This window comes from Corvus cornix, chromosome 6, assembly GCF_000738735.6.
Source record: "Corvus cornix cornix isolate S_Up_H32 chromosome 6, ASM73873v5, whole genome shotgun sequence".
Lineage (NCBI taxonomy): Eukaryota > Metazoa > Chordata > Aves > Passeriformes > Corvidae > Corvus > Corvus cornix.
This window is the reverse complement of record NC_046336.1, coordinates 31,585,451-31,609,046: the sequence shown is the minus strand read 5'-3', so window position 1 is coordinate 31,609,046 and position 23,596 is coordinate 31,585,451. Positions and strand designations below refer to the sequence as shown.

At 41.0% G+C, this 23,596-nt stretch overlaps 2 protein-coding genes across 5 annotated transcripts in view; one reads left to right on the top strand and one right to left on the bottom strand.

Annotated features, from left to right (window-relative positions):
* The window catches only part of LRRTM3 (leucine rich repeat transmembrane neuronal 3), a 79,771-nt gene extending 58,133 nt beyond the window's left edge, over positions 1–21,638 (bottom strand). Inside the window, exons 1-2 of one of the 2 annotated variants that reach the window (XM_010400757.3) lie at positions 21,176–21,638; positions 19,323–20,854 (exon numbers count right to left, since the gene is read on the bottom strand). In XM_010400757.3, the coding sequence (XP_010399059.1) occupies positions 19,323–20,854; positions 21,176–21,179 (1,536 nt within the window). In that variant the 5' untranslated portion in view covers positions 21,180–21,638. The other variant, XM_019286637.3, reaches the window with a different exon arrangement.
* Positions 1–23,596, top strand: part of CTNNA3 (catenin alpha 3) — a 430,393-nt gene that overhangs the window by 164,995 nt on the left and 241,802 nt on the right. The gene's annotated exons all lie outside the window — the stretch shown is intronic.

Here is a 23,596-nt window from a genome sequence, read left to right as displayed (position 1 = left end):
TACTATTCCAGTTTCACTTTAGAAATACAAGGTAAGCGTTACAAGGACAAGTGGGAACTGCAGTATTTTTAGTGAGGAAAGAGAATGCTGCACTGGCTAGTGAAGGATAAGCCCCAAGCAATTAGGGTAAAATGTTTTTCCATGCCACTTTGCTTTGGAAGCTTGTCCAAATCACTTCCCAACATAATGGTAGCTGTTATTGTCAATAATGTATCATGGAGAGAATAATGCAAGCAAATCTTACTTTTGCAGTGAGATGCCTAAAGCTGTATAATAAAATGGGATTTTGAGCAACAGCAGATTTTGGACTCCTATGTCAATCACATCCCCTCCTTTCTCTCGCCATTGGATGCTGTTTTACAAGTATGTAACATTTTACGTGCAAGCAGAGAACAGCTGATTTATTACAGAAATGAAAGAATATTAAACCTTCCACAGGGCTGTAAGGACAGCCTTAGCACAAATACACCTAATCCTGATCTGATAATAGCAGGCAATGAACTCACAATCTTTCATATTACATTAAAATTTCTGTAACCTAGTTGCAAATGGTTTTTCATTTAAATTTTGTTTGCTTAAGTTTATTACAGAAAGTAGAAATAACCCCTGCTCTGGTAGCACCTGAAAGATAGATATTGCTCTATTTCTTTGTAAATAAAGGCCAGCATTTTATTACTGTGAAACTTGCTGTATTTCTGCTTTTACCCATCACATAATTTTCTGAAGCTTCTCCCAACAGGTATGTTAAAATGGCTTTGTATGCTGGGAGGGTATGCCTTTTCTAAATATATATCTACAGATAATGAAGTACATTAGGAATGAACACTGTATGGAACTGTGAAGGGAAAACGTATATGAACAATGTTCAAACCAAAGCTAAACTTCTAAACCCCTTTTCTAGCCACCTAAAGGGAAATTGCCAATGGAAACCTGAACCTTAAAAAAAAAACTCTAATGAGGTAGTCATCTAAATTTTAATTCAAGAACATCCATCCCCTCATTCTGTTTGATGGAATGAAGCAGGACTATTCATGCCACTAAGATGATACTGTGTCTCATTTGTGGATTTGTATTAGTGGATGACAATAGGCCCTTCATAATTTAGGGAAGAGTTTGTTCCCATGAAGTTGAGTGTGGCTGCCAGCCCTTTCTGTCTCTCACCCCTCATGGCAGTACACGCCTCCGGAACAGCAGTGAAGGTGCTCAGGACAGGATTTGGTAGCTCAGCTGTGAGCACACAGGCCTGTGTCTTTTTATGTGGAGCAGCATTCCAAAGAAGTTCTGTTTGGATTATAGTGCCAGGAAAATACCTGGGGATACCATTTAATTGTAGTTAATTATTGTGGTCAATAAGCAGTGGCTCCTGGGTTTATATATGTAGGGTGTATCAGAATATGTTTACTTATCATGTGTTAGTCTGTGGTGTATTTATTTGTGGGATAAAGAAGCCAGTTGTCTTTTTGGGGGAAAATAGCTCAGATGAGACAGTATTAGTTTTTGTAAGATGGTGTTCTAATAGGATAAAGAAATGTGACTGATTTCATATGTGTTTTATAAGCAAACACTTTACATAATGTTATTTTTCTTCTCTTTTTAGTATACGAGGGAGGCATTCATGCAAGGATTGTTAGAATAACAGAAATTACTTGAAGTAACTCTGCCTTTATCTGAACATTTGCTATGCTTGTAAACTTGCATGCTGTTTGTGTCTAGTATTACAGGCACTTCTATTTGCCAACCGCAAACAAATAGATTTTAATTTCTGCAATTTACACACTTGCATTGTACGTCAATAAGACCCTAATCACATTTCATTCTACACCCATTACTGAATGGTGGCTTTTAGCATAATAAATCTTGATTTTGATATTCATCTCACTGCTTTCTGAAGGGGAAGTGAAAGAACTGCTGACTGCATTCTGCCTGCAGAATGATAGTTTTGTGATAAACCCTACGAGATTTAATCCAGTGCGCATGGCCGAAGAGAACAGCTGGATCCTTACACCCTGCAAAGCCTTAGTGCTTTGTAGTATGTCTAGCCCAATAGAAGCATATCCTGTTGTAAACTAGCAGTAAGCATAATTAAATCAGAAAACAACTAAATTAAGGATAACATTATGGGAGCTACCTGAACTTGCCATAGAGAGAAATTCAGAACCACTGCTGAATTTCTGGGAAGTCCAGAAATGTTGCCTGGGAGATGGTACAGGAGATACTTGAACTACTGCACAAAGCTGCTGTTTAGCAGTCTCCTAAATGTCATGTCAAGGAGCTGTGGTAAATGGGGGGTGGTAACTCCTGCTGTCTCAGGTGCTTTCAAGTAGCACCAGCCCAGAAAACATTTTCTTTCTAGAGCAGCTCTACCACAACAGCTAATCAGTACTGTCTGCCAGGGTAAAGAAGAGCACATTGACAGAATTTATTGGACTCAGACAGCCTCTGCTAGCATTCATCATAAGAGGCTATTTAGGAAGCTAAACATTGTTGAAGTGAAAGGGGAACTTCTCTTCTGTGGTAGGAACTGTCTGGAGACAGGAAACAGAGAAGGAATGAGGTGTCAATTTTCCACATGGCAAAAGGTTAACAGCAGGGAGCCCTCAGGTATTGGATTAGATTCATGTGCTGCAAGTTGAAGTCTCTGTGAAAGGGGAAATGGCAAAATGTGCAGATAATATAAATTGTCTGGGTCAGTCAAACCTAGGAATGCAAGCAGGGCCTTTCAGAACTCGGCAAAGCTACGTGAACAAGCAAGAGCATATCAAGCAAAATCAATTCACAAATGTGAAGTATTGCCTGTTGGCAATGGTAGGAATGATTTTAACTACAGACATCTGCTGTTAGTATTTAAGCAAAGTGTTAGGAATGAAAAAAGAGAATGTTGTGTCCTTCTGGACACAGTTCAAAAGGCTTGTTAGGAGTACATTAATAATGCCTCTGGGTAAATATTTTGCCTTTTATTCTTGAGTCTATGGTCAATTCTAATTATGTGTTATCAAGGAAGATTAGTTGAAACAGAAATGGTTTGGAGTTTGCTGAGAAAAATGTTTAGGAGCATTTGATTCAAGGGACAAGGAATTGATTTTAAAATGGCTTATTAAAATCTTTCTATTCACAGTCTATAATTCATCTGTGGAACTTGCTGCCAGACCTCAATGATGTTCAGGTTTTAGTAGAAATTCTGTATAAAAAGATTTCATTTCTAAGTGTATAATGAGAACACTTACAAGTATGTTATTTAAAGTATAATACGCGATCCACATTCCTGCAGGGATATGTTAAGGGCTAAAACATCCTTTTCCAACTACTGTATGCTTTTTTCTTTCTGTTTTTAAGTATTTGTTTCTACTTGTTATACACAGGTTACTCCCAGTTAAAAAGCCTGCTAGGCATGTCTATTATGACATTTCCTACTGTGATTGTGATGTCCTTGGTTCAGGAGAAAGCACAAACAGTTCAATGCCCCGTGTATGGATTCCTTCCTTTATGAGGTGTAGCAGTTGTCTGTGCTTATGCAAATGCATCCTTGCAGTCAGGGTAGGTTATTGTATCATGTATCATCATGATCTGAGCCTTTAAACAGAGGCACAATGGAATTAAAACAATTTTCCTGTTGGCATCTGTTTCGGTTTGATTCTGAGTTTCTCCAGGGCCATCTCTCATTAGTATTCCAACTCCTGGGTGATGCTAATAGGTCACCAGAAGTTGGATCAGAATTCTCACCTGTAAAACACAGTTTATATCCCCTCCTCACGTGCTGTCATGGGGAAAAGCAGCCTTTGGCAGTTCGACCCTATCTGCGAATGTAGCAGAACTCTCCTGAGCTGCTGCTGTGGTGGAGGATGTGGGATACAGGGTGGGGTGGCGCATTCCTTGGTGTAGTCCAGTTTTGGACACATCTTTCATTTCTATATGTGTTATTGGTGGTGGATGGTAGTGGTGATGTGGTCATTACCAGGTGGGTCCCTGCTTGTCTTCATTTCAGCTGGATTTCACCAGTTTATCGTAGACAGGTGTGGTCAGTGATGCCTGCTGGTGCTGATACAAACACTGCAATAAAAGTGGCTTGTGTTTTAAGGCTGGGGTTTTTTTGAATGATTACCACAGCGTCAGTATGCTTTTGCTAAGTCATGCTGGGAAGGACAAATATGGTTAGCAATGAAACTGAATTTTGTCTGGCACTATGAAGTTATTATTTCCACTGACATCAATTAAAAAGCTTATTAATAATAGACTGTTAAATGAGAAATATAAAATCTGATTTTAGTCCTTATCTCAATTTTCAGAAAGTTCTCATCTGAACAGACATTCCCAATAATAATTTTCCAATCTTGTGACTGTACATAAATCTCTGAGCAATCAGATTAGGAGCCACTTTAGAAAAAAGAGCCATAATTCACCAAATGGAGTAAGTCTTTTAAAACTAGGAAAATGAAACCCTCTATTTATTATGGTGGTGATAATTGCTGGTATGAATCTTGTGAGAGTTCTGGTTTGTTTATTTTGTTGGAGGTGATACAATACTTTTCCATGCAGTGTTGCTCTGCTGTCAGACATTATGTTTCCCTAAAGTTCTGTAGGCCACCATCATCTGTTTTTTATTTGACAATGTCGGAGGAGAGCCTGCCAAACCACAACAGGCTACGTGGTGATTACAACACTGAGTAATTGTTTTTATGGCTTGACAGGCTATAGGTTTCAAGCAACATTTGTGAAAGTACTGTTATGGGATTAAGGATATGTTTTAATTTAGGAGATTCTGTACCTTTCTAAATTTGGGTGGGGGTGTCTGGGGTTGCTCCCTTGCTGCTGCGTAATGACGTGCTCTCACTTCATCTGACTCATTACTCCCACCCAACTTCCACTTTCTTTGTGAGTAAGAAAACAATCAGTAAAATAATGGCTGTGGGAGGCTGAGCATCTGCTCCCAGTGCTGCCACAGCCTGAAAGGACCCCACGTGAGGTGTTTTCTCTGTAGAAATGGCATTAAAAATGCCTTGCAAAGTGTTTCGAGACTCTCTAATGAAAGGTGCTTCAACATTTTTGATGTTAAGATACTTTAGGAATGACATATATTTCTCATTAGAACTAATTAATTCTATTGTTGAAGTAGTTGAGGAGGAATGTTATAATCTTTAATTTATTAATTGATAGATAACTTACTTGATGAGCTGTTTATTTCCAGTTTGGAATTACTGGAAAATTAATTTTTTTCCCATATTTGATACTAAAACTCCAATTAATTTTTTTTTTCCATATTTGATACTAAAACTCCAAGTAAGGAGAATATTTTCCAGATTGATGGCTTTGATTTCTGCATAAACCAAGCAAAGCAGTGAAAGAGATGTAGAATTCCTATAGAAGATATAATTTAGAAGAAATCTTTATGTCCCTATCTACTAACTTCCAAGAACATAAACATATATGAAGGTTAGCAAAGTTCACAACAGATACTTGGCTCACTGGGGGACTGACTTGACTAGGAAAAGTGAAAATAATTTGGTGGCTTTTGGCCTCCTTTGGTTTGGGAGGAACGTGAGCTGGTGGGCAGTGCCCTGCCTCAGCAGCAGCTCACTGCAGCATGTGGGAACACTGCCTGCAGCCTTTGCCAGGCCTTCCCACCTGGAGCAGGAAGCATGGGAATGATAGGGTAATACAAGGCTTTCAGAATTCATTACTGAAAGCCATCAGCCTGCAAAACTCAGAAAAAACCACCCCCTTTGACACTGTGTGTTCCCACACAGTGTTCTTTTCAAGGTTCTTTTCCCTGAGGAGAATTTGGGACAAGACATGAAGTGTATTATCTGTTTTTCACCTGCAGGTCAAGATGGTCTGAACTCCCTGACCCTGATTCGTAGGAGACATAAAGAATCAATGGTGCCACCTTCCTTTCCCCTGCACAGAGTGGCCTGCTGGCTCTCTCCTACAGTTTTTCCGTGTAATAGGAACTAATGGCTATTACTTAATCAGTCAAGCCTTTGAAAAATAGAATGCAAAAAGGGCTGTTTATGATGAAATCATCCTTTTCTGCAGTGCTGTCTTACCTTGCACCTTGTACAGTCTTCAAATTTTATAAATTTTAAACAAAATGATTCTGTAAGTTGGATAAGGGACCCCAATTTTAACAGGAATAAAGTGCTGCGCACCTCCTTACCATAATGCATATCTGTGAGGGTGTAAGGGAAGTGCAGTTTGTGTTCCTGGTCCTGCTCCTCAGCAGGAGCAGCACTGCATCCCAGCTTCTACAGCCAGGCCCTGGTGCCATTGGGAGCGGGATGGGTGCTGTGGGAAGGGCACACTCAGCTGCTCTGTGCTGGGCAGGGAAGGCTGATGCTGAGGAGAGTGGATTTGTTGCAGTCATCACAAGTCAAGCTTCTTTAGTGAGAAAATTGTTAAATCCTAAGGCCTCTTGTCAGCACGACACCACTGTCCTACTTTCATGCCAGTGATTTACAAACTGCAGCATATGGGAGTCTTGTGTGGAATTCAGCTCACCTTTGGGAATGCTCTGATGTATGAATGATGTATGAAGGGTAAACTTTCTGAAACACCCTCGTGACTTTATGGTAACCATAGCTCCAAGTCTTTGGGCCGTTGTGTTCTCACTAGGCTTTGTCTTGGGATTTTGTGGGACGCTTACCCTTTGGAAAACTCAACCCTTGTCTCGAGTGGACCAATCTGAGTCGAAGACAAGGAGAGCAGGAAGGTACAAGACAGATTTCCTGCTTTTTAATAGCAATAGGGTTTTTTGCTGGTTTCATATGGGTGGTAGAAACAAAGAGATGAATGTGCTGTCCTAGCCATCCCTCCAGCCTTGATTCATCTTGTCCACTGACAAGAAATTCAGGGTTTGAAAGACAGTCTGGTGTTGCCTACTCAGTGTGACTTCTTGAGAACTTACTGAACTGACCACTATCAATCCAGGAGGTATTTCTTTGTTACAAAAGCAGAAAGCATCTTTGGTGCATTTACTCCAACTAGAGAAAAAAATTGTTAAATCCCTTAAGTGAAGGTTAATGGTCACTGGCTTCTTTCCCACAGGCTCTTCAATCTTTGATATGTGGAACACTAACAGAATAGGAAAGCATAAGGCAGTTATACATTGTTATTCTTACAGTCAGCATCACTACTGTCAAGCAAAACAACACTTCCTAAAAAATAACACAGCTGCACTGACAGTAACCTGGGAAAGCTGCTCTTGGAGACCCTGGGACAGGCACCGTTTTGTCCATTACACAAACTCGTAAACAGAACAAAAGCAGCAGATGGGGGATGTGCAGTGATTCTTCACTGACCTGTGTTGCTTCAGAGGTGTACAAAGAATGTAAAGGTGTTTGCTGAGGTTATCAGACTGCCCTGAACACCCTTTCAGGATACTGGCAGAATCCTACTGAATCTGAATCCTACTGAATCCTTCTGAATCTGCAGGATTCTGCTTTTGCAAGCTGCAAAAGGAGCTCTAATGAATTTGCCTCTTGGAAAGGAAAATACAGCTTTAGAGAACAGCTTCTTTTCAGGCATTTGGGGAGAAGGCTTGCTGGACAGGTAAATGTAAAGCAGATGAGACCTAATGTGTAACCTTTTTCAGAAAGATGCAGGAGTTATCAGCTTACTGGAGACTTCCAGTACAGGCCAACCTAGTGAAGGTATTTGACCAGAGGTCTTGAGTTAGGGGTTTGAATCAGAGAATCATAGAATGGGTTGGGTTGGAAAGGACCTTGAAGACCATCTCTTTCCATTCCCCTGCCATGGGCAGGGACACCTTCCACTGGACCAGGTTACTCACAGCCCTATCCAACCTGGCCTAGAAATAGAGGATCACTTTAGAATACTGTCACAAATGATCTGAGGGAATGATGAGCTGCTCCAAAATGGAAGAAACTGGCTCAGATACAGTCAGAGCTGAAACTGAACTGAAGGTGATGAAGTTTCAGGTGTCTGTCCACATGTGTTGCCATTATTGGCTAAATGAGCTTTGTAATTATCACAGTGATTTTTATAATGTATGACAGAAATAGGGAGGGGATGTGTTTTCAAGTAATTTTGAGTGATTGACTTCGAGGCATTCCTTTATTCCAGGCTGTTTTCCAAACAGTTTAATGCCTGTACATCTTCACAGAGTTGCAAACCCCCTCTTACTGGCATTAGCATGCAGCACCACTGCAGTGTGTTAGCAAATGCTACATAGCAGGTGCATTTCCACAGAATTTCAGTCCTGCTCCAGCTACTGCCTGGCACAGGTTTTCCATCAGCTCCTGTACTCCACTGGTTACTCTTCCCCTTCAAAGCTGTTAATTCATTCAGCAAAATTGGACTTACAGATTTATGCTGGAAAGAACATGTGACAGTCTCTGTGTTTTCTTTGTGTTGGGGATGCAGAGAAGTGGAAGAGGAAGTGTTGAATTGTATAAAATAGGCATTAAATTGAAAGAAGGTGCAGGTAAGGGGCACAGGCTACAGATATTCAGAAAGAATCTCTAAAAAATGAGTGTTTTATTTGAAACCTTTTAAAAAGGGGAAGACTCCTTGTTCCAAGGTGTAGATTGTAAATCTTTGATTAAATCCTGAAACAGCCCTATTAAATAGACACGAAGTGTTCTGTGGTACTGAGGAAAAGGGATCATGGGTTATTCAGCTGCAGTTCTAAGAGCCTGTTACAACCATGCATTTTAATGAAGCCATCAGCCCAAGGAATGCTGGCTATACACTGCAGCATCCCTGCCTGCCTGCACAACCGTCCTATCGATACACAGAGCACTTCTATTTGCAAAGGCCTTTTAAAGTACATTAAAAAAATCCATTTGGGAGAGATTAATTAATAATTAAGCTAGTGTGGAATTAACCTTAGGCAAATCTGCCTCCTTGTTGCAGTGTAGGGAAGTGTCTTGTCTGTCACATCCATATAGTGACCCAATAAAGCACTGATACCAAAAATTCAATTCTCTGTAGCTAATCAGCATCCTGTTACAGCAAGGCCATCATTTGAGATACCTTTTGTTTCCTCACGCGTAATAATTTTTGAACATTATGTTAATTTTCACTAAAAGTTGATGGGATAGGGTTCCTGCAGAGGGGACAAATATTCCAGACTGCTTTATTTTATTTTTTTTTTCCAGAGTGTTTGAGCATGAATCACTTCCCTGTACCTCATTTTATTTACTCTGATCAATGAGTCTTCTCTACTGGGGGAAGCAATATAAAACTATTGTGAGAATGTCTCTAACATTTCTTTGTTCCTGGAAGCTCACTTGCTGCTGGAGCTGAGGTTGTAAGCAAGGCTTTGCAGGGTCGAAATTCAAGGTAGAAATTCAAGGGCATCTGGTACACTTAAATGTAGCTCTTGGATTTTCTTTTTCTTTCTGTGAAATAGCTAATCAAGAGAGCAGAAGAGCTCAGACTGAGGGAAAGAAAGGGAGTGGACTGGGAGAGAGAAATCTAAAAAAGAAATAAAAATAATGATCTTTTTCCTTTCAGTGAGAACTAAAGCTGACCTAGGGGTTTTCTGCAACTGGGAAATTACCTTAATAACTGTCCTTAAGGTTATAGGCAGAGACAGAAAATTCTGTAGTCTGTGAAAAGGATGAAAATTCATAAATCCTGATGTTGCTAAACTGGAACTAAATCTGCAAGATTTGGAAAACAGGAATACATTCCTTTAACTCTCATGTCCTCCCCCACCCTGCAGTAGTTCATCCTTAGTTCTGTAAATTTCTTCCCAGTGCTCTTCTGAGCTAATTCTAATAGGGGATCTATCAAAATTCATTATAAAAATACGTAAGCCCAGCTGTGCAGTCAGCCATTAGTGTTCATACTATTTGATGAATTAAAATGCCAGGAAGTTAAGCTAAAATACCATTCTGACAGTATCCCCTACTTCAGGCCTTTTCACCAGCTCTTCTGGGAGCCTCTGGGTTAGGGAAGAAGGGCATCCATCTCTCTTGGAAATGCCTTTCAAGCCTCAGATGTGTACACGAGCACATCTACATGCAAAGAACATTATTTTGATATCCTTCTCTGTTGATACTGGGGTGTTGACATAAATGTGGGACACTTTGAGAATATGAACTGGATGGAAGCAATGAGTACTTGTAATAAATTCTCACTACAGACTCTGCAGTAGCATTTTCTTTTCATCATCTCATTAACGACTTTGAGCCATTAACAGCTTCAAGTGCTGAGTAAGGATTTACATTTAATTTAAGTCCTCTGTTCTTAGCTGACAAAATGTATTTTACACACTTGATGGATGTAATTAGTGTGATGAGGCTTTAAAAGAAATTGGCTTGGTTAAATTTAGAATTTGCCATGTCAGTTTATACATAAAGCCAAAGCATACATATGAGTAGTGGCTTTGTTAAAACACATTTTATTAGTATTACTGATAGATAGATATTTTTAATTTATGATACTGATACAGTCCAAATCCAACATGCTTTCAGATTTGGCAGCACAATCCATTACGTTATGATTTCAAATTATTTTATACTGTTCTTGCACATCAGAACTTACCATTATGTGCTATGGCTACAGACAAACTATCCTTTGGATAACAAGGAACTGTGCATAACTGCTTAATTTCCTGTGCTTTACTAAGCTTTCATAAAAGCAGACCTCCATGCTGGACTTGAGTACCTGCAAACTGAGGGCAACTGCACTGCACTCACACTCCCTTTTCCCTGCAACGTTACTGCTTTGTGCTCAGCCTGGGTCAGTGTTCAGGATTCTCATTTGGAATGCTCTCCCTCATATTTTCTGTGATGACTTGCTCACTAAAAAAATGAAGCACTTGTTTGTGCTGCGAGCATCAGCAGGGATGGGTAGAAGGTGTTGTCCAGTACCATGTGTGCTTGGAGTAAATCTGTTCTTTAATGAAGGACAAGTTTCTGCCTGGTAATTGGAGCTCCTGAACTCAGGTAATAATATTGCTGGGTTTTGCTGCAGGCCCGCATTTTGTATCAGTAATGTAACCGGGAGCTGTTGTTAAAGATAAATTAAAGTAGGGACAACTAAGCATTTAGTTCCCAAAGTGGAGAGCCTGTTCATGCTATGTGCAAGGAGCAGTTCCCAGACAGGTTTCCATCCCCGTCTGGAAGGATCCTGTGTTGGAAGGAGGATAGTAAGTGTATTACACTGTGAGTCACAGCCGTGAGAGCACATGGAATGAATTTCTGAATTGGAGATGGCTGTGATGTGCAGTGTGGATGTGTCTGGGTAGCTCAGGGTGTTTCAGGAGAAGCTGGCTGCTCTGGAGCAGGGTGGAATGAAGCTGCACTGCTCTGAGGATATGACTCATATCGCAGATGGCTGCAAGGCTAATGCTGGCATCTGAAAGTGTCAGATTACAAGTAATAGTGCACTGCTAACAGAACTCTGATGTGCTGGAATGGTTATTTGATGTTACTCTTTTTTGAAGAGGAAGGGATGATCCTTTTCTCATACTTTGGCTAAATATTTTTGTTTAAGGTTACTATGATTGTTATTAGTGAGGAACGTGGGGAATAAACTCTTCTAGCTAAAAAAACCCCAGACTTGAGAATCTGTAGCTGTTTTTTAAAGTGAACCATAGTTAATTATTTTCTGAGACAAGTTCACTGTAACTGTGTGCCAGGAATTAGCGTCAGTCCTTTGTGTAGCAGGTCAGAAGGCAGCTCCCCAGGAAACACCCTTTTTCAATGTGCAGCCTTCCCAGTGTTACTGAGGTAGGTCTGCCCCAGCTGCACCTCACGGAGGTACAGCTGCTTCCTTTCCTTGCAAGAGAACTTGCCAAAATCTCTGGGGAGGTAATTTTTTAGAGAAGCTCCATGGAGCTGGCCAGAGCACTTTGTAGACCCTTGATTCTTGTTCAGATTTCCAGTTCTGGGGACAAATCTGGAGGAGATAATGTTCTGTCACAAAGGTTAAGTGCTCTACTGGTGCAACAAATGGGTGAGATTTGGGTGTTTAAATTCCCATTTGCAGGTTTGAAAACCTTTGCTGTAGTCTGTTTTAAAATAAACAGCATAATCTATAGGAGACTGAGAAAAGAGTTACAGCATACTAATTAAGATGAAGTCTGAAGTGTTTTTCTGTTTGACTCCAGTCTGCTTTTTATAAACTGTGTTCCCTTTCTCTGCTTTTATCACCTGCAGCTTTTGCACAACTTCGCACAGGCCAAATAGATGCTTCTGCAGTGTTAAACAATGTGTTTAACATAGAAAAGCAAACGAGACAATGTGTATGCTAGAATATACATTATGAAGTCTGTATTTTTGGAACGAAAAATCCATTTATGATGATTGTATTTTCAGTGGATTTGTATGACTAATGTATTACTATTGCTTATTATCAACACTGGAGCAAAAAATGTGTTCAGTCTTCACAGCTCCTTCATCTACAGCTGTTTGTAATCTTGAGGGCAGTGAAGGGAAGAGCTACCAAGGCAGTTGGGATGCCCAGCTTTCACTGGAGATCCTGGCTTGCATCTTTGAATGTTTGGTGCACCTCTTCTCCTGAGTTACAGCTGAACCAGGAAGCGGATGGTAATCTCATTGCATTAGTTTGGAGTCTGTCTGTGAGTTTTGCAGCCTTTAAGGAACTGGAAAATATAAGTTCCCAAAAAAACCAGAACCATGAATTCTACAGTGCTATTTATTCTAACACTAGTTAAAGGACGGGCATTCAAACATTCAGTAAGTTGTTCCTGACCATAAAGGGCACATGTAAGAGCCAACAGCATAAGCTAGGATTTGCCATGAAGCACAAAATAAATGCCAGGAGGATGCGCTCAGCTAGAATTATGTACCTGTTACCTGTTACCAGTATCTTACCATTTCTACAGGTGTGGTAAATAATCATGTAAGAAAGAACAAAATAATAAAATGGAATATGTTTAGATTTTTTCCAATACCAGCTCAGTCCCACAGCTTTTGAAAGTATGTGTTATGTTATAGGAAGGTATTTTCTTCCTTTCATTTAGTAAGGTGTGAAAGAGAAGAGAAGGTTTATATTTGATGTCTAAAGATGCCCAGAACCTGACAGTAGCAATTTAAAAAAACCTAGATGTTTAAAGAGATGTTCTAAGAGATGCAGAAATGTTTATTTGACATTCCATTTTTGTCTGTCTATCTATCTATCTATCTATCTATCTATCATTTTGTATCTTTTAAATCCAGATTTTTGAGTTCTGGAAAAGCTGAGCGACCCTTCCTGACGTTTTACTAGTACTGTAAGCCACATTGCAGTCCTTTCCCTGAGTTTTTTTCTTTTTTCATCTCTCAGTATAATTATGGACATGAACAGAAGTGCCCATGAAAATGCAGTGTTTTCTTATGATTAATACACCACACTGTGGGATAGAGCGCCAGGATAATCCTTGGCAAGTACAGGGGCTACTGCTGGATTTCAGGTGACAGTAACTAAAAAGGCTGAGTTCATGGTGGCAGCTTCTGCAGGCTGCTGCCACTATCACTGCAGTTAGGTTTGCTTTCTTCTGGCACTAAGGAATTAGGGTCCTGAGAGACTGACCTGGCTAGTTAGTGGGTTTGTTCGTCTGGGGAGGAAAAGGGTTTGCACACAGAACTGAGCCGATGATTTCCTCTCAGTGGTGTAGTGAAGCACTAAACCTTGTAATGCATTTCTGTTCTGGTTTGGTGGGTAAGTAGGTGAGTAATTACGTTATTTTGGTTTTCACATGTCCTTACAGTGTATTAGTAGGCTCTGGCTGTCACAAAACGCTTGGAAATTAGCAAGGTTAAAGTGTAATTATGAAGTCATACGTGGTCTCAATGCGGTGTTGGAGAAATAGAAATTCTGAATAAAAAGGTACTGCCTACCTGCAAATCTTTTATGATGTTTGTGCTCATTCTAAATGAGATTTGCAGGTTCTCTGGTAGGTAGAATGTTGGCCATCATCTCACAGCTAATTGTCCCAGAGAGTCTTGGATAAAATCCTTTTTATTACATTATGACCTCCTTGGTGATCTGTTCATAGCTGTTGAGCTCAGTCACTTTTTACTGGTTGTGTGCTCTGCTGTGCTCTGTTGGAGGTGATGCCAGGGAAGAGTTTGACTTTAACCCTGCCAATCACATCACAACCACATTCTGTCCCACTGTGATGCCACCCACTCTCAAAAGCCTCGCTAGGAGTGAAAAGCAAGGCACTAGAGCATGGACTGATAGATGACTTCCCAATGCACCTAAAAACATCGAAAGTTAGAATTACAACTGTATTTCCTCCAGTGTGGAGTGAAATGAGGTTCTGTGCACCTTCTTAGGGGCAATGAAATCTGAAGCCTATCAGCAGAGCTGTAATCCTGACTTCATTGTCTTACCTCCTTCACTGTGGTTTAAAATCATGCCAGTAACATTGGCACAGAGTTACTGAGACCTAATGTAGTTGCAGCAACACGTGCCAGAGGTTTTGCCCAAGCAAATATGCTGCATATTCATGTCATGTTTCCCGTTGTGTGACTTTAATATTGTTTGTGAATTTGATCTTTCATCATTTGCCTCTTGTGTCTGTACATTTTGTGTTTTTGAGAAGAAGCTCTTACTTTGACTTGTTCCCAGGTGGTGAGTTGCCCTTCCTTTTGATGTCTAGTAATATCTGTCTAATAATATCTTTCTCATTATTATAAAAATAAACTAAAAAAAATTTTTTTTTAGTCTTCTGTTGTTAGGAAGTTGAATGAGTTGTTTGTGGCCTGAGTGTATTTTCTAGTCTAGTAAAGTGGTGTTTTATAAATAATTAGTTCTAAATCAGTGGCCACGAACTTGTTAGAGCTCCTACCCTTGCTTACTTGTATGCTCCTTGCCTTTTGCTGGCAGTAGTGACTCACACACTGGATAGACCATTTCCTGCCAGCTTTCATCTACTTTTATTTTCTCCATGTATTCACTACATTCAGGTTATGGCTCCTGTACACAGATCCAGTTGAGTACTCGGTATTTTGCGAGGGCCTGATGCTACTGCTGTGTGATACAGAAGGATGCAAAGGGAAAAGGCAAACACATCTCTGTGAATTGATATATGCAGGAGATAGCCGTGATTAAGCTCCCTACCCACTGGATGTCACTATTGTTCCACAGAAATTCATCCATGGAATATTTATCTAGCGTTGAGGGCTGACAGCAAAGACCATTTGCTTGCAGCAAACTGAAAATTTCTAATTGTGTTTGCAGGAATATTGTACATTTATGTTCATTTTGCAATTGAATTTTATATCAAGGTTCACCATTTCATAGTAATAAGAAAAGAGAGCACTGCTAAACCTTCAACTGTGATGACTGTGGAAGTGCAGATAGCGAGTCATGAAAACCAGCCAGCAGAGAAGCTTGCAGTCATTATACTCAAGCCACTTGTTCTCATTATTATTCTCTAACTGTGCAGTTGCTGGAGGTAATCTCAACACAGTGAATGAACATTACCAGTCTCCTCAAATTTGCTTAGTACATCAGTTATTTTGTTTTTCCGAAGATGTGCATTCTGTGTGGTTTATTACTCTGAAATGGCACTTGACTATTCCAAGAGCTAAGTCGTTCAGAGGCCAAGTAATCCACTGGCGAGGATGTCTTGGTGTGAGGGGACTGGATTACACTCCCAGTACTCAGCTGCTGTGTGATCCAACAAGTTACCTGAAATCAGTCGTGTCTGTTTGCATGATCTTGCAACATCTCTTGTAAACAATGAATATTAAGAGATTGTTGAAAGGTGTTTCTACAGTGTCTCACAGAGGAAGTCCTGACTGCCTTTAAAATTTTGGGGTGCTACAATAAAATGAAGCAGTCTGGTGATTCCACCTAATATTTGTCTCAACATCTTTAAAATAAATGTAGACTGCAAAACCAATGGAAATGACAATGGGCATGGAATAACCCTGCACTTTGTCTGCATCTTGAAAAGCCTTGGCTTCAGTGATAGCCCCAGAACACCATACATGACTCAGGAAAAGGAATAGTAAATTACTAAGAATCCCAAAAACGTGCAGCAGAACAAGCTCCAAACACCTTCAAAACCTATTGCTGCTCTCCTGAAATTGGAATATGTAGGTGATACCAGCTCCATTAAGGAAGAGCCGGGTCATTGGAGGCATTCAGTAACATCTCCTTCCTCAACTTAGTGCCTAAAATGCTTGTGTGAAGGCTCACAGGTTTGTGAGAGGCATCATAGCTGCTGTGGCTCTTACTTTGACATCTTCTGAGGATTCCTTGGCATCACCCCAGCAAGGTTTTAACAGTTTTGTGAGAGACTAGCACCAAACCATCCAAAACCTGAGACAAAGTGGGATCAGGATTTTAGATACTGGAGAGAAGCAAAGGAGACATTTCTTTGCTGGAACCTTTGAGGCTTCAGCACTTCATTTGTATCCAGGAGAGGGGCATCCTTTCACAGGGATTAAAAGCTGCTCAGCTAACACCAAGTAATTCCCACAAGATTATTAGAATTTGTGACTCTGGTGGCCTTGCCACCCAAAACAAGTCACTTCTGGAGTATTTTATTTGACAGTGCTGAGGCTCAGTTTAGCTGAGTTCATGTGGGTTTTGCCCACATGAAAGCAGGGGGTTCATAATGTGTTCTAAGGTGTTGAGGAGCTGGTTTTGTTTTCTAAACCATAGGCACTAGAGTGGGATTTATGACCTTGGCTCACAGGCCTTGTGAGAAGGTTCAGAGTTACACTGGGCATGTTTTTTGTGTGGTCAGTGGCTTCATTACCAATGACAATGACACACACTGACCTGTGTGTGTGGTATGTGTTTGGGAATACCTGCAGCTGGAGTTTTTCAGGCAAGGAATGAATTAGTTGATCTGAGCATGTCTGTGCATGGACTGGTCTTATTTTCTTTTTCATGCCTGTAATTAAATATTTTTCAAAGGGAGCTAGTGATGATTTTACAGGTATCACTTTCTGAAGGAGGTTGTGGGTTGGTTCTTTTTGACTAGTTGTGTTTAGAACAAGGCATTAAAGAAACACAAAGGAAAGCATATAAACTCCATCTCAATTATAGACAACTCTCACAATCACAGTCCATTAAGAAGTTTTAGAAGATGTATTGAATATTTTTGAATAACAAAAATTCTAAAGTAATAGTATGAAATTATTTTCTGATTGCAGTTAGCAGTCCTAAAACTAAATATCAAAATATAAATTTTTTTAGTATGTATTTATATTTGTACACACATACACACGTGTATGTATGTATATATGAACATCATATGTTTTGGACCAAATCTCTTGTGTTTTGGCTGTGCCTGATGTTAGTCACCACTGCAGAGATGAAAGCCTCTGAAGTACAGGGATGGTTCTTAACACAAAGTTTATAGCAAACTCTAATCCTTCAGTACAGACAATAACCAAGACCTGCTGGTAGAAAACTGAAAGCTATCTCTAGTAGCTAAGATAATTAAATGTGTATTGACTTTTTAATAGCAGCTTCCAAGGTACAACTCAGGTGCAGCTCTGCTGTGCTGCTGAAGTGCCTCAAGCATTTGCACTGTTAATGGTGTGGGGTCCTTGTGCTCAGGGAAATGGGGTCTCTGTTGCAGAGCTCAGTACAGTCTCAAGCTCCCACCCTCAGCTATTTCCTCACTACAGTTCCTGAAAATGAGAATGGTTTCATTATATGAAAAAAACCTCAAACCAACCCCTTCAAGTGTATTAGTTCTTCTAAGAGATGTTTCTAGCTTTGTTTTCATTGTATCAAGCATTTTTCAAGGTGATTGTCTGTGTTTGGGTTTTTTCCAGTAACAATTCAGGAAAGCCTTCTGCTAAGGTTTTGCTTTTTCTAATCTGCTGCAGTGAAACTGCTTTGTAGAAACATTCCCTCCCAAGTGATTGAAGATGTGCAGTTTACTAAGCCAAATCAAGTTGCAAAATAGAGATAATTAAATTACTGACTTGCTTCTATAAAGGTGCTGCTGTATTATTTCATACCTTCCCTTCCTGATAATCAAAATAAGAGGTATGATTTATTTGCAAATATGGGAGGTATTATATTCTTCTGCAACCAACAAAATATGTGATTTTGGGAGAAAGAAGGCAGAGAATAGCTGGGTTACTAATCTGTATTTTGCCCAGAACCACTGGTGGATGACTGGACATTAAAACTGAGTATCTGTGAATTCTGTAATGTCATTAGGGTTTTGGTAAGAGAGAAAAATAATTTGTCTTGGATTTATATAAAAGGATTTTTGGGTGCACTCCTCTCAGATCAGTGAGTAACCAGGTTTCTCTGAAAGCTCTTTGCAGCTGTGGTATGTCTAAAATGCACAGTCTTTGGCATTTTAAGTAACGAAGCTTTATTTAGTTATTAGAGGGACACTGTGCAAAACATAACACACAACCTTAGCAAGCCTAGCCCAGCAAACAAACAGAAATGGAAGAAAATGACAGCTTTTAATGGTTTCCTCAGCTACATTAATGCCTTTGACAGTCTTGAAAAGAGAATTCCTAATGAGAGCTGAAACAAATGTGTGCAGGAAGTGGTCTTGCTTTTGCTGCTGCACATTTGGGTTCCTCTAATTGCATCAATAAGGAATTTCTGCTCCTCATCTAATGAATGCCTTTTGACTACTTTCTGAAAGGCAACTGGCTGTAGGGATAAACACTGGCACCTTTTGTATGAAGTCACATAAACAGGTTTCAATTGCTAGCTATCAGCCCTGGAAACACTGTGTTATAATGCAGTACAGTAAATCCCACTGTACCTTTTTATTTTTAATTTTTTATTAAGCCTAGGTTTCCCTCTGCTTTGCGTCTGGTATGATACCTCATATCCTGAGGGTGCTTTTTAGTCTCTCTTGCGTTGGGCAGCAATCAGGCATTTTTTCAGAGCTGTTCCTGCACCATCTCTCTCCTCAGACAACTCAGAATTCATATGATGCTACAGTACCTGGGTCTTTACTTCATTCTGGGTTCAAAAAGTGAGTTTGAGAGCAAGGACTGGGGTTGGGGAGACAGAGGGGGACACTCTGAGTTTGATTATTTTTTTTCATTGTTGCCGTTTTTCTCCCTAAACAGAGGCACAGTTGGTGCAGGTGCAGTGGATTACTTATGAAAGAAGTTTTCTATTTAAAAACAAGAGAGACTTTAATGAAATCAGTAGAGGGTTTGTACAATAGGTATTGTATTAAACCAGAGCTCAGGCTTCACATTGATTGCGGTATTTAAATTTCAATGAGTTGATTATGTATGAGAGTAAAATGACCAGTATTATGAATGTACAAAAAAGAGACATGGAAGAGCTGTGCCAGAAAAGTGAGAAAAACGTTCCCTTTATAGTCCCTAGAGTTCAATAAAGCACCACTATTTCCCAGCTTTTAAAAGCTCTTTTATCACAATGGTTCATACCTCGCATTCCCTGGAGCCTGATTTGTTATACGTGCAGGGTCCTGTTCCATTCAGCAGCATCTCACTGGTTTCAGTGTTGGTAGGTTTGTAATCTACATAAAATTCCTGTGTGCTTGGAGTCATTTGCTTCAGCGACTGTCTTTTCTTTTTCCTGTGCCTTCTCATGAGAGAGCGCTGCTGCAGCTGCTTCATGCTGGCAGGGTAACGCTTCCATGACACATAGATCACCAGCAGGATCACCAGCACAGACAGGAAAAGAGCCACGCTGCCTGCTATGATTTTATGGAAGGAGATGTGTTCTGTGTCGTGCTCGGGCTCGGAGCTGGATTCGGTGGCTCCAATAGTTGGGGGCAGAGGGGGCTTGCTGTCATGTTTAGGCCTGGTGAGTTTTGGTTTAAACGTTGGCTTTGGGAGAGCTCGTGCTAGTTCAAACCTTTCCGTGGTACTCTTGCCACAGATGCTGTAGTTTTTCACTGCATCAATAACATTCACCCCTTGCAGCTCTTTGGGGCTGGCACAAATAATTGTATTTTCCCTCAACCCTTTAAAACTTTTAAGCCAGTTTACCAGAGAGCAAATGTTTCTACTGCATTCCCATATATTCCCGGCAAGGCTGATGTCATTGAGAGATATCCAAGAATCCAAAATTTCTTGACCAATAAATGTGAGCTTGTTTGAATCCAGGTTGAGGCGCTGTAAATTGGGCACACACTGAAAAACACTGGGTCCACTGAAAGCTTCTATTTCATTGCCAGATAAATCAAGTCTTTGTAATGAGCTCCAGGTCCAGGACATAGTTTGTCCTATCACACTGATTTTATTCCACTGTAAATAAAGGTTTTGAAGGCTGACTAGCCTTGGAAAAAGTGCCAGGTTGAGCTTAGAAAATTGATTGTGCTCCAGATGAAGCTCTTTCAGTCTGATCATACCTGCAAAGACATTCCTTGCTAAACTTCGGATGCGATTATAACCCAGGTCCAAGAGTTCAAGGTTCCTACAATCTTGAAATATTCGAACAGGGATGGTTCGTAGGGAATTGGACCGCAAATGTAAACTCAGCAGCTTCCTTAAGCCCCTGAACTGTTCAGATCCCAGAGACTGCAGCTGATTGTATGACAGATCCAAATTCCGGAGATTTGTCACAGGTCTGAAGGTATTATTAAGAAAATAGGAGATTCTGTTGGAACTCAAGATCAACTCTTTTAGTCTGCGTATTCCACTGAAAGCATTTTCGTCAATATTGCTGATGTGGTTATGGTCTAAATAGAGCCAGGTGAGTTGATTAAGACCTTTAAATTGATTGTATTTTAGTTTTTGGAGGCTGTTATATCGAAGGGACAAACCTAAACAACCAGCAGATATACTTGAGGGAATCTCCTGCAATTTCTGAGATTCACAATATACCATTTTGCCTTCACACCTACAGCCCTTAGGGCATCCTCGTTCAGCAGAAGAAAGCATTGTCAGTAATACAGTAGGGGCTATTACCAGAGCTACAGCTGATCCGCTCAGTAGCCTAATTACATTGAAACCTGGAAATAAAAACAACTTAGAAAAGTTATCCCCCCACACATCAGTCATTTCTTTCAATCATGCTAAAATCTTTTACTTCAACAATCATTTACAAAGCCCTAGCTCAACTCGGCTACTTTTCACATTGCGTTTTTTTTACTCAGCTTTTTTTTTCTTTTAAGAACACCCTGATATAAGTACTGAAAAACAGTTGGGTAAAAGGTGTAATCCCTAAGTCATTTAATAACATAACACATCAAGGTAAGTCTATGGAGTAATTAAAGCACAGGCTATGCAGTAACTATGAACTATAAATTAAAAAGATAACATGAAAAACATACCCATCCTTTGTGGTGTTCAAAGGTCGTCCTTAGGTCTTTTGTTTTTTGCTTAGTGTGCCACAAGCATGGCAGCCCCTGTCAGCTGCACTGTAGTGAGTCAGGGCTCGCTGACACCCAGGAAGAAAAATTGGACCCCTTGGGAGATGGACCGATTTTGGAACATTATTCTTTGCCAGCCGTGCAGAACACTCCAAGAATAAATCAATCCCAACACCGCATTCGCAGCAAAATGTCAGATTCTTCCTAGGTAATAGGATCTTCATGGATATTACGGTTTTGCATCTTTCTAGTTAAGAACCTGGCTTTTAAAACGTTGCTTTATAGGAGAGCATGTTGGTCGGTGCTGCCCGCAGCGCTCAGCTCTGGGAGCTGCCACCCCTGTACTCCATGGGCCAGCGGCTCGCTGGCGGCGCGGCCGGCCGGGCGCGGCAGGTGCGGGGAGCCCGGCCCGGGACGCGGCTCCGGCACTGCCGCGCTCGCATGCCGAGAGCTCCGGCCGACTGTGGCGGGCTGGCGCCGGGCGCAGCCTTATGTAAAGCTGCCCCCAGCGGCAGCAGCACCGCGGGCATGTGCAGTGCCTGCCTTCCCTTGCAAATGAGCGAGCTCTCCGGGGAGAGCGGGCGCTGCTCGCCGCCGCTGCTCCCTGCGCAGTGGGCAGCTCCGTGTGCGCTGCCGAGGGTGCCGCACTACCCAGACCCTCTCTGTGTGGTTGTGGGAGCTGCCCTGTATCCCTGAGCTTAACAGCTCAGCGGCAACTGCTGAGACTTTCGTCTCAAGGACTGACGTGACATTTGTAGGACATAGATACAAATTTTTGGTCCGAAGGATTTTTTTTTCTTACTACATTGGACATGTGTTCATATAACCTTTTAGCAATCACTATTTTTCAGTGAAATATCAGGCTCCTCAGTGTGTATCTTATCAAGTGCTTTAGTTTAGACACTATATTTTACAACGTGAAAAATGTTTTTGGAGCTGACATTTTGCCTTTTTGCTTTCTTCTTCTCTGTTAACAGGCACAGTGCCAGGAGGTTAGAAGAGAGTACTGTGCTCATTTATTTTCCAACTTGCTGTCACTTTGTTCCACAACACTAACACTTCAACCACAGGCTTCCAGAACCTTTACAACATAGCGACTAAGCAGCTTGGTGTAGTACCTTAATGAGGTGAATTGTTTTTACTGTCACTTAGGACATGGACAAGAGTTTATGTGAAGGTACAATAATGTAGAGGTTTTTATATGTGCGATGCTCAACAGTCCTCATATATCACCAAGAGAGCCACCTTTTCTTTCCTGAGTTTTCCCTCTTCCCTGCATGCTGTAGGGAAACAACACATCCTCTCATCTGGGCAGAGCAAGGGTAAGATGGTGTTACAGCAAGCACACCATGCTGGCAGTCTTCCTTCACCAAGAAATATGTGATCACAGATGATGGTGGGGAAGTGGAAAATCCTGGCTCTTTGTCATGCAGGAATGGGCAGAAGGCTGAAGAGAAGTGTACTGCTCCTTGGAAGAGAAGTGCGGAGTGCAGTCCTCAGATGCAGCCAGACAGTGCTGAGAACTGCTTTGCCTTTCTGGGGCAGAATCCTTAGCCTTGCAATAATGTGCTCTGTTTTTGCCCTTATTATTTACTGCCGTGAGAATAGAATAACTTAAAATGAGGTGAAACTTAAAATTTTCCAGGCATTAAAATGCCACCTTTGTTAGTGCTTAGGCTGTGAATGACTTCAAGTTTACAGTAATCCCACTAATATTAACGCACCAAACCAGAGTCCCCAAATGAGGAGCGCAGCCATTCCTGCCTAACAGCTATGAACATCCTTCATGTCAGAAACATATTCCTGCGTCATGGCACATTCTGTGAGAATTCTTCCCTTTGGGACAGATTGGTGGAGAGGGAAAGGGTTAATTGATCCATTGATCCATTAATCTCTGTCAGCATCACCATCTCCCCTTGTCTGCTACAGCTTGTTTGGGGCTCTGCAATCCGGTCTGTAGGGTCGAGGAGCCAGCGACAAACTGCAGAGTGCACTGGGAACTGGGCTGTTCTGCTGACAGCAGTGTCACGTGCCAGTCTGGTGTCCTGGTATAGGCTTTCCATCACTGCCTTGGGGTGTCTCTGTTCTTGATGGAGCAGGAAGAAGACAGTTCAGACCTCTGGTAAGTCAATTTGTCTTTTGGAACTGCTGCTCTTCCTCTCTTGACAGTAGATGTCTGTGAGAAGTAAACTCTTTATTGAAATGAATCTTTTAGGTTCCTAAACTTAAATGGTCTGAAATTAGGTCTGAATCTTCACCTGGTTCAAGCACAGTGTGTAAAACTTCCAAGAACATCCAGATCCTTTCTCCTGAAGAATTGGTGCTACTTAGCGTACAGATGGCACTCAGCCTTCTTCCCAAACTTTGTCTGTTCTCTGGCTT